General features: G+C 61.1%; 1 protein-coding gene across 1 annotated transcript in view; it reads left to right on the plus strand.

Annotated features, from left to right (window-relative positions):
• The window catches only part of SET1 (histone lysine methyltransferase SET1), a gene marked incomplete at both ends in the record, with an annotated part of 28,965 nt that overhangs the window by 5,543 nt on the left and 12,258 nt on the right, over window positions 1-11,164 (plus strand). The window contains 5 exons of the mRNA XM_002366293.1: window positions 253-702; window positions 1,100-2,306; window positions 2,637-4,346; window positions 4,943-8,304; window positions 8,789-11,070. Coding sequence (XP_002366334.1) covers window positions 253-702; window positions 1,100-2,306; window positions 2,637-4,346; window positions 4,943-8,304; window positions 8,789-11,070 — 9,011 coding nt within the window. The remainder of the gene's footprint in view (window positions 1-252; window positions 703-1,099; window positions 2,307-2,636; window positions 4,347-4,942; window positions 8,305-8,788; window positions 11,071-11,164) is intronic.

The raw sequence follows: 11,164 nt of genomic DNA on the forward strand, positions 1-11,164 counted from the left end.
AAAAAATATATACATATATATATATATATATATCCATGTACTTGTATCTAGCTGTGCAGACGTTCAGATATCGAGCAGTCGACTCGACGTCCACCGACGAGTGTTCTTCATCCGGCTGCCAGATCTACAGAATTTATCTACATTTATTCATCTCTGTATAGAGACATGCCCACGAACCCCCGAATGTCTCTGTATCCTTTGTTTCTTCGCTTGTGTGCCTTTCGTTGTTTTTTCATCTCTTGTCCTTTTCAGCGCCCAACGACCCGTTGTACGCGTGTCTGATTGAAGGCAGCGCCATTCGATTGACGCGTCGCATGATCAAGCAGCTGCACGACGAGGAGCCGACTGTCTCTGCCGGCGTCTCTCGGTCCTCGCCTTCCGGCTCTGCGGGTGCGTCGCCGCGGGCGTTGGAGGCAGGAGACTCCAAGGCGCTCCTGATGGGCGCCGCGTCAACGGGTGCTCGTGCAGGCTCCGTGCAGGCGAAGAAGCGTAGCGAGAAAGGCCCCAAGGTCCTGAGTCCAGTCGAGCGACCGCCGCGCGAAGAAGGGGAAAACGATGCCGGCAAAGATCGACCTGGCGACGGATCCTCGTCTCCACCGTCGACGCCTGGACGCCCTGCCTCGCCTTTTTCTCCAGCACTCTCAGGCGCTGCGGCTTTAAACTCCCTCGGCCGGAAAGTCGAAGTTCGCGACGACGCTCAAGGTACGCGAGTTGAAAAGGAAGGCGCGATGCGTCATGTGGAGAGATGCCTTGCCTGGTCACCGTTCGTGGTTTAGTGATGGCGACCAGAGTGGCCAACAGGGTGTCGGCTCATGCTGCATTACTCGTCCTTCTTGTGGTTTGTGCGTCGCCTCGTTTTTTTTGTGCTCTCCTCTCTTTTTCTCCTTGCTGCCCTCGCGTCTGCTCGTCCTTGCTGCATCTCGTCCTCTTCCACTTGCTCTCTCTTCGTCTTGTTCTCGCTTTCCTCGATTCACCTCTCTCTTTCTCTCCTGCTTCGCTGGCGCGTCCCGTTCCGCCCGCGGTTCTTCCTCCCTCGCTCGTCACGGCCCCGCGGTCCAACACCATGTCGCGTTCGTCGTCGGCTGTTTTTTTTTGGCAGGTTTTTCGTACGTCGGCTGTCGCGTCCGTGTGGTGAGAAGCTGGCGCGACGAGAAGCAGCGAAGCACTTGGGAGTGGGGGGAGGGCGTGATCAAGTTTTTTCTGCCGAAATTCCGGATGTTCTTCATCCACTTTCTCCTCAATGCGGGAGGCACAGACGCCGCAACGCCCTTCGACGCGCCGCCCCTCGACCTGCGGAACGAAGAGCTGCCTTTCTCCCCGGAGGCTCAGCACCGCGGGTGGTTCTCTTCTGCCCACGACATCATTCGCCTTGCCTCTTCTCGCCGCGTTTGGGAGCGACCTGAGAAGCGCGAAAAGCGCGAAAAGCGCGAGCGAAGGACGGGCGCTGAAAAAGCGCGAGATCTGTGCGACAGGCGGCGCAAGACGACAGAGACACCCGATGCAGCAGAACCCCCAGAAGGATCCGAATCCGCAGACGAAGCCGAGACGGAGAAGAGAGCTTCGAGGGAACAGAGCGACGAAACCGTCGCTGTAGAAGGATCCCCGGGCGACGCGGCTGCGGGCGGGGAACGCGAGGCCACAGACGAGCGTCGCAGGCGCCGCGAGGCAGCCAGGGAGGATTTGGAAGCACTGGAAAGGGAAGCCAACGGAAACACAGAAGGCTCAGGAGAGAACGAAAAAAAAAGGGAAGCGAACGAACGTGCCCGAACATGTGGGGAGATCCTCCAAGGTGACGCGAACCGTCCCTCAGAGCCTCGAACTCACAACCAAGAGTCCTTGTGTGCCTCATCTTCTTCGTCTTCTTCTTCGTCTTCTTCGTCTTCGTCGCTGCCTCTGTGCCGGACATGTTGTAAACCGATTGCAGTGATCCGTACAGGAGACCTCACTGACGATACATCGTGGCAGTTGGCTGTTCGTTCGCTGTCCCCGCAAACGCTTGACTCTTGTCTCCCTCCCGAGGCCTCTTGTGGGGACTCCACCCTTTTTCCTGCGTCGTCCTCTGCTCTCTCCAAAGATGCGCCGCTGCCCACGAACGCGCTCTCCGCCGCGGCGAATTCCATCTCCACGGACGAGGCGAAGGAGATCGGGGCGTCTGGGAGCGCCGACGGCTACAGTCCGCCGAAGGAAGCAGACAGACCGATGCAACAAGTGAAACAGGTTCACTGGGGCTTGCGCTGCATTCGCTGCGAACGCGTCTTCCACGCCTCCTGCATCACTGCTCCTCACCAAAGAAAAATCACTGTCGGGTACGATCCGCCCTTCCGTACAGTCGTTCTCGTATTCTTGGCCTTTCCCAGGTCTCTCCTGCGTTTCCAGATGTGCTATGAGCTTGTGCATGCAACGACCGAGGTAAATGTAGTTCTCCCCTGTTTATGTATTTACCTATATCTCTCTCTACGTTGTCCATGCAGCTCTCCGCATCTCTGTGTCTACCTTTTGTGCTCATCTGCTTACCTTTTTTTCCAGCTGCATCTCGGTATATCCATGCGTACGTCTGTCGCTATAACACCCTGTCCATGCGTCTCTGCCGCATGCGGGGAAACGCGGAATTTTCTGTGTGGCGTGCGTCTTCCCAGAATGGATCAAGAGGCTCTGTGCGAGGAGAGTGCCCGACATCGGCGCCTCGTTGCTCGACGAGAAGCTGCAATCAAGGCGTACGCGAAGAAGCAGGCAAAACGGCGAGAGGACGCGTCAGGGCCTGCCACGGGAGCGGAGCCGTACGAGGAGAACGCGGAGACCTTGCTGTGCGGCCGCAGGGACGCTGAGGGCGAGGCGTCGACTCTGAAGAAGGAGAGCGAGAACCGCGCGCAACCCATTGAGGGAGAGGTGACAGCAGGCTGCCGCGAAAAGAAGACGAAGGGTGTGACGGGATCTGAGACCGGGGCGGCTTCTGGGGGGCGTGTGAAAGCCGAGACAGCCGCTGTCTCTGTGGCATCTTGCTCCGAGGTCCCTGTGAAAAAAGGAGAGAAGACGAAGACGGGTGAGACAAGCGAAGAAGAATGGACGCACAAGGAAGCGTGTGTTGATGGGGCTTCAGCGACCCTGCAACTGGACTGGACCGAGGAGCCTCAAGGCGAGCGCCAGAGGTCGTCGTCGACGTCGCCGTCGTCGACTTCTCTGTCGAGGCAGGAGGAGGCTGCAGAGCCTTCGAAGGCATTGCAGACTGCAGGTGCAAACGCGTCCGATGAAGCAGCTCTGCGGATTTCCACTATAGCGGAGGAGACTATGGACTCTCCAGAGAGGCTGGCGAATGGGGTCGTTTCTCAAACCACTGGGAAAACGTTCCAGGAGAAAGAAGCTTCAGCCTCCGTTCCCCGACGTGAGATCTGCGGCGCCTCTGCGGCCGCGGAAAACTGTTCCGCCTTCGCCGAGTGTGTCGCCGCTCCCTCGACGTCTGTCTCGTCTGCGTCGGCGTCTGGCTCTGTCGCTGCTTCGCAGATCGCTCTTGTGTTTGTGCCTCCGATTCAGCCGTTGGCCGCGGCGTCGTCGTCGCCGACGTCGTCCCGGAGAAAGCGCGAGGAGGGGGAAGGCCGCGGGAGGCGAAGTTGGGAGGACTGGGTTTGCGCGGACTGTGCTACCTGTCGCTTTTGCTGCGAGCCTCTGAGTCTGCCGCCTCTAGGACCGGAAGCCTGTGGCCAGCTGGGGGCTCAGGCCAATCAACCGACTGTGAATTGTCACACATGCAACATGTACGCCCACGGCGTTTGCTGCTATCCGCCAGTGCCGGAGCTGCACCCCATCGCGACTTTCCGCTGCGACGCTTGCACCCGGTGCCAGAGCTGCGGGTACGTGGATTTGTACTGGCCCGAATACGCCAACTGGGACATCAAGTTTCAGAGGTGCTCCATGTGCCATCACGCGATCGAGGCCGGACAGTTCTGCCCCGTCTGCATGCGCGTATGGGGCTTCGACGGCCTCGACGACTTGATGCTCCTCGATGCAACGACGTTCGGGGACTCTCCCGAGAGCCGCAGGAGCGAGCTGGGCGTCGCGCCCCACCAAGTGCCCGACACGGTGCGCCGGAAGAAGCGGCGGCAAGTCGAGGACGCAGACGCGGAAACCGACGCCGGAGACAGCGGAGACTGTCCAGGTAGCGAGGCGGAGGCGCCGACGGGGGACACCGGCTCGCGAGAACGGGGAGACCAGCAGGCGCGACCCAATGAACAGAGACAGGCGCTCGTCGAATGGGTCCTGTGCGATGGATGCCGCCTCTGGGTACACGCCAAATGCGACGGCCTGTCGGAAGCACACATGGAACGACTCGCTTGCAGAGATGTCCTCTACAGGTGACTCAACATCCCAAACGTTCACCAGATGGATGGACGCATTCATGCATTCAGGTGTAGATGCGCGTTGACCGGGATGTGTGAATGCAGGTCTGGGCCGAGAAAAAAAACCATGCCTTCCCTCGCTGTTCACTGTGTGGCTGTGCGCATTTGCGATTGACTTGCTCTCTGGAGATCCGCTAGGTGTGTCTGTGATGGCGCGTCAGCTCGGACGGTTTGCACCTAACTCCTCTGACTCGTCTCTTTAGAAGGATTCGTCTCTTTAGAACGATTCGTCTCTTTAGAAGGATTCGTCTCTTTAGAAGGAGTCGTCTCTCGTTCTCTTCTGCGCCTTGTAGAGTTTGAGGATTGCCACAGAGTGGGGTTGAAAGTGTGGAACTGCGTTAATGTTTTGTCTCGAGGTTCGGGGTCGATGTCGATGGCACGAAGAAGTCTTGACTGCCTGCTCGGCCGCTTCGCTCCGTCCTTGCGGCCTTCTCGCACAGAGTCCCGTCCACCTCTGTGCGCGACTCGCAGCACTGCAGCTGTAGCGAAGGGTGCATGCTTCTCTCCTTGCCTGTCCACGCCTCCTGTTTCCTCCTTGCCGCTGTGTCCAGGTGTCCGGTTTGTCGAGGAGCGTCGCGGGCGCGGAAGTACAAACGTCTGCTGGACCAGCTGGTTGCGTTCGACAAGACGGCAGAGTTTACTCTGCCCGCTGCGGCTTCCTTCACTCTTTACTGGCGCGTCGTCACGCGGCCGATGGACTTGACGACCATGCGGCAGAAGCTGCAGCGCGGGGAGTACCGGCGAGACGAGGAAGTCATCGCAGATCTCTGGCAGATCTTCCACAATGCTCGCATGGTCAACATGCCCAACACTCGGACCTACCGCAGCGCCGTGGCGATGGAGCGGAAGGCCCACGAGCTCTTGGTTGGCATTCTCCAGCTGAGTCCAGGGAAAGTCGCCAGGCGCCGCGCGGACCTCAAGATGGGCCGGTCGGCGCTGAAGGGTGGCGACGACCGCGGCGGAAGAAACGCGAGTCTGCTCGACCTTCTGGGCGACTCCGAAGACCTCGTGGAAGAAGGCCCTTGGCTGCGCCCCGGCTCCACAGAGGACGACGAGGAGACAGCGAGTGAGAAGGGCAGGGAGACTGTGGAGTTCGGTTCCGAGGCGCAGGACGCGAGACCGGCGGGAAGTCGCGCAGACAGCACGAAGGGCGTCGGAGCCGCTGTGGCGGCCCGCCTGCAGGCGCCGCGCCGCGGAAGCTTTGCCGGGCCGGGGAGCACTCGGGGCATCCGAGAGACGTCGCCGGAGTCGCGGCTGGGTCGGAGAGACGCGGATCAAAACGCGAGCGAGGGTCGGGGGGCCGAAGCGTGGGCAAGAGGAAACGAAGCAGACAGGGGTGTCAGTGGCTCGTTGGATCTTCACCACAGGACAGCCGGCTGCGCAGTGTCAAAAGAGTTGCAGAAACAGTCGCTCCATGTGCACCGGTTGCCGAAGCTCGAGAACCTCCCAGTGCCTCCTTCGAAGCCTCTGGACACTCTGGAGGACTTGTTCATGCTTCCATCTGGAAATGTGCCTCTCTTAGCTTCGCCGTCAACAGTCTTCCCCGTCTCCTTCGCATGCGGATTTCCCCTGGCGCCGTCAGCTTCGCTTGTAGTCCCAGAGTTCCCCCCCACCTTCCAACTTGCGTTCTCGCCCAACAAGCCTCTGCCGGCGGAGTTGCCATGCGGGCCACACCCCGTGCTGGGTGCGGGGCTGTTGGCCCTGGGGGCCCCCGGCCTGGGGGAGGGGTCGTACCTTTTCGAGCTCCCCTCGCGGGAGGCCTTTTCAGCTCCAAGGAAGACGGAGAAGCCACGGAAAAAGAAGGACGCTGCAGACGACGAGCGCCGCACGAAAAAGGCCAGAGACTCGATCGTTGCTTCTCTCGTTTCGTCTCCCCCCCCCGGCGCAGGCTCCAGCGGACAGGGACTTTCGTCCACAGGGGGTTCCGCGTCGGGCCTGGGAGGGGACAATCGGAAGAAGCGAGGCAGGAAATCAGGAAGACCGGTGGGCGAGAAGACGGGCGCCGCGAGTAGTCCGCTGCCGACAGGTCCGGACGCGGGAGGGGATAGAACTGGCGAGGAGGAAGAGGCGAAGGGGATCTCTGTTCCTGAGGGCTTCAGAGAGCCTTCGCGGTCTCCAGAGCGAGAAGAACTGCCCGGCTCGGACGAGGAAAACGAAAACGAAGACGGCGAAGAACAGAAGGAAGACGCACATGCGTGCGCCGAGGCGCAGGACGGCGTCCGCGCTCCAGGCATCCTCCCCAAGTGGACACACATCATGCCGGCAGTCGAGAGTTCCCAAGACTTCTTGCGAGCAATCGAGTATATCTACGGCGGCGCGAAGCGGAAGCGGAGACGTGAGGACAGCTCCGAGAACGAACGCAAACCGAAGACCACCCGAGCGGGCAGACCCGAGCTGGAGGCAGTGTCGAACCTCACAGGGAAGAACACAACGGGAAAAGAACAGACCGAGGAAAACCAGAGAGAGAGACTCCAAGGAGAGACAGACAGGAGCGAGACGGGCGTCACCGAGGAAGGCATGTCAAACTGTCAAACGTGTGGGGAGGACGAAGCAGGAGCTTCTTTGGCATCGCGGCGCTCTTCTCTCTCGAGCTGCGACGACGCCAGTCTCCAAGAAGACCCATGGACCAGTCTGTCTCTTTTTGAAGACTGCTGCGCCCTATGTGGATCTACCGCCGACCCTCAGTCTCTCTATCACTGTCCGTCGTGTGGGGAGTCCTTCCACGGCCAATGTATCGGTGTCGCCCCTTCGCTTTCTTCTTCCCGTGGGGTCCAGTGCCCGCGGTGTGCCGTGTGCGTCGTCTGCGATGGACGGGCGCCTTGCATGCATCTGGAGGACGTTCGCAATCGCCGAACTGCACCTGACAGCGCAGGGAAAGTCGTTACAGCCAGCTCCGGCGCCGCTGGGGGACTGCCTGCTTTCTCCGTTGCTCAGGGACTTGAGCCACAGTCGAAGGAATGCCGAGATCTCCCCGCCTCTTCAACTCTGTCCCCAAAGGCAGAGGCCCTCCGCCAGCAGTTCCATGTCTATCGCTGTGGCGGGTGTGGGGTCTGTGCTCACTCTGATTGCGTGTGGCAGAGCGGCGTCGAGATCCCGCGTGTCTCCTCTCTTGCTCCCTCTGCTATCGCCTCGGGCTCTCTGGGGCTCCCAACAAACATCGATGCCTTGCTGTTGAAAAATGGAAACTTGCGCCCCCAGTTTCGACCCCAGATTCCACATCCGTGGTCGGCTGCAACGTCTCTGTCTTCTACGCTTCCTTCTTTTCAGTCTTCCGGCCCGTCTCCTGTCTCCGTTGGGGCGTCTCTCGTGGGGGCCTCGCCGTCCTTGCGTGCGACCGGGTCCGCGCGGCCAGAAGGAAGTGGAGGCGCAGCCGTTTTCGCGGGAGGCGCAAGGCCTGCGTCTTCGCCGCATGCGACTCTGCCGCATGCGTCCCTCCCGGCGAGGGTCGACCAGGAGAAGCTTGGGGCCGTGGCGGCTTCACAGGCACATGAGGCACTGGGTGCCGAGTATCCTCTACAGAACAGGCGCGCTGGAAAGTCCTTGGAAGGTGCAGGAGTCCGTCACGCTCAGGCGTCTTCCTCTCACTTCTCCTTATCTTCTGAGCTTTCAGCAGCGACAGGCAGTACGCCCGGAGGGAGGCGCCCCGCTGGGACCTGGTTGCCTGCAAGGACTCAACAGCCTGACTTGCGGACCGCGTCGGACGCCGTGCGACCGGCGCTTCTTTCTCAGCTTTCGCACTTCATGCGTTGCCTCAAACTCCTCGTTCGCCGGCTCGGCTGGCGACCGACGGCGATTGCGCCGCTCCTCGGCTCCACACCCGAGACCCTGCACCGGATGCTGCTCCAACTGAAACTCTCCCCATCTTCGTTCGGCGAGGAGGGGCAAAACGTCCTCCAGTGGTGCTTCTTCAAAGGTGAGAGAAGCGGCAGCGAGGCCTGTCTTCGTTGGCCCGTCAGACGGCTTCGAGTAGCATGCCTGCAACTTCTCGCACTCGACAGGGGTATGAAAGGATGAAGTCCGAGCTCGTTCTGCCGACGCAAAGGCCCTCGGCGAATGCGGCGAGGTCTGTGCAAAAAGCCAAGGGTCGTTTTGGACAGCTGAGCTTGCAGAGAGCGTGACGAGGCTCTGTGTGTTGGACGTTGCGTCTGCTTCTTCGCGCTCGGTGTCCCTCGGAGACCTGACTCGGTTTTAGCGAGTTGTGCAGGCCTTTCGAACCCCGTTCCTTTGCTGTGCTGTCTGGGGAATGCCATGTCACCCGGCTGCCGCACCCACGTTTGTACTCAGACGGAGTCGAGGTGCCGTTGTTTTCTGTGTTGGCTTTTTCGTTTGCTGCGTCTGTGAGTTCTGCGCACTCCAGCTCGTTCGTCTCCGAAAAACATTCATGTTTCTGTCTGCAGCTGTGGAAGCGAAGCAGAGGCTTCCGGGATTCGAGGGTGTTCGACTGCCTCTGCCTTCCGACTTCCAGTCGCCTCCGCCCACTCTCGCCGAAATTCTCCCTCAGCTTGCAGCGCTTCGGCAATCGGCGGCCTTTTCCGGATCGTCTCCTTCATCTGCTGCTTCCGCATCTGCCTCTTCTTCCCTTGCCTCCTCCGTTTCCTCTGCCCCAGTTGCGTCGGCTGGAGGCGCTGCCACGGTGTCTGCCTTCACGCATTCCTCCTCCGTTCCTGCTGTCTCTGCTTCACCGTCCAGCGTCGCTAGTGCAGCGCCAGGAGGGGTCCAGCCTCACCTGTCCCCCCCACTCACGACCCATGCCGTCGCGTCTTCTCTTGGCTCGTTGTCTTCCCTTCCTCTCCAGTCTTCGGCCCTCAATCTCCGACCTGGCGCCTTGGCTCACCGGCCGCAGAGTGGTGCAGGCGCCTCGAGTGGTGTCGCTGGACCTCGAGGAGACACCACGGCGTCTCACCATCTCCCAGCGTCGCTCCCGCCCCCCTCCGCTTCGCCCTCGGCCGCAGCCACAGCGTCAGCAGGCCTGGAGTCGACTGCAAGCGATCTGCGGGGCCTCGTGAGTGCGGAGCAACTGTTGCTTGGCCACCGACTCCTGCATAGTTCGCTTGCGTCTTCCCTCGCTTCTGCGGGCACACCTGTCTCCTCAGAGCAAGCGGCGCTTCTGCTGCAGCACCTCCGAGAATCGTATCGAGAAAAACAGCGCGCTGCGCCGCAGCAGGTGAAAGGCCTTGCATCCGCCGCGAGTCCGAGAGAGGCTGCGGCTCCGGCACCTCAGGCGACCCTCGAGTCGGCAGGCTCTTCTGCCTGCCTCTCTTTCTCGAGCAGCGATGGCGCCTACAGAGGACGCGGGGAAGGACAAAGCCGGCGCCCCGCTGAGACGCCATGCCGACAGGAAGACAGCCGAGGGAGACCCGCAAGCGTCGCGATCAGAGAGAGCAGGGAGCGGTCGCCCAGAGGATCCTACAGCGACCAGAAGATTTCACAGCCGAAGGCCGGTCGCCCGAGCAGCCTGCGAGGGGCAGGGCAGGAAGAAGCCCCAGAGAGGGGAAGCCGGCTGGAGGATGCCTGCAGGGAAGCGGGAGCAGGTCGGAGACAGCAGGGGAGCGATTCCAGTGGAACGGCGGGAGTTGGAAGCGAACGAGAGGGACCCGAGGCAAGCGTTTCGGAAGGCAGGAATTCCGCTGACAAGCGGATGTCTCCTGGTGGAGAAGCGGTAGGAAACACAAAGCTGGAAGGAGACAGAGAGCCTGCAGCTGTGGAGTGTACAAATCGCTTTGATACCTCTTCCAGCTCTGTGTACCCCGAGGCGGAGGTGTTGAGCCAGCTTTTGTCGAATTGTTTTCCGGATTCGATTTCGTCTTCCCTTGCGTTCCCCGACGACCCCGAAGAACTCGGGTGTGAAGACGGCACCAAGGACGAGGAACAACGCCGAAGACGTCGAGAGATTCGGCAGGAGCAGCTTCACCAAGCAGCCTTCTGGGGCCTCCCAGACGCTTCGCCGTGCTCTCACGATTCACAGACAGACGACGATCCGGGCGCGGACGAACTCCAGGCGCGACAGACACGGCGTGGAGATGGAAAATCAACACGGCACCATTTCCTGGCTCCACAAGATGCGCATCGTGGAGAGAGGCACCCTGTTCGAGACTCGTCCCTCGCCCCTTCAGTGTCTGCCGACGTCGAGGAAGGAAGGCGAACGACGAGGCGATTGATACGCGAAGACTGCATGCACCGCAGCGCACCGCCGCCCACTCCTGCGACGTCGAACCCCACAGCGGCGTCGTCCGCGGTTCCGTCGCCAGAGTCCGCAACGCCCGCTGCGGCTGCACGGCCTGCCGCAGAGAGACCAGCGTCTGCGCCACCGCAAGCTGACGAGTCTTCTGCCGCGCTTCGCGCTCTGTCTTCTTCGCTCTTGTCTTCCGTTACTGCGGGCGATGTCCACAACCTCCTTTTCTCCTCCTCGGGGTTGGCCCTAATGACGCCGGAACAACAGCGCGCGGTTCTGCGCGCCCTTCAGCGTCATCTTGGCGCAAACGCCTCCCGAGGGACCCAGGTCTCGGGATCGCTCGGAGCTTCAGCGCACCTGCAAGCCCCCCAGGCTGCGCATTCGCTCGCGCCTGCGGCTCCACGTTTCAATGCGGCACCCGCGGGAGGAGACTGCAGACCCGGAGGCCGAGGCGAGAGCGGGAAACCGCCAGACGTCGCGGGGCTGCAGACGCCGCAGCCAGAGTCGGTAGGTGCAGTCTGATCTGTGGGGTCTCAGAGAAATGCACAACCACAGGGAGCTCGTCGACGGACAGACCCGCTCGTCCTGTCACGCTTGCGGC

Source organism: Toxoplasma gondii, chromosome X (assembly GCF_000006565.2).
Source record: "Toxoplasma gondii ME49 chromosome X, whole genome shotgun sequence".
Lineage (NCBI taxonomy): Eukaryota > Apicomplexa > Conoidasida > Eucoccidiorida > Sarcocystidae > Toxoplasma > Toxoplasma gondii.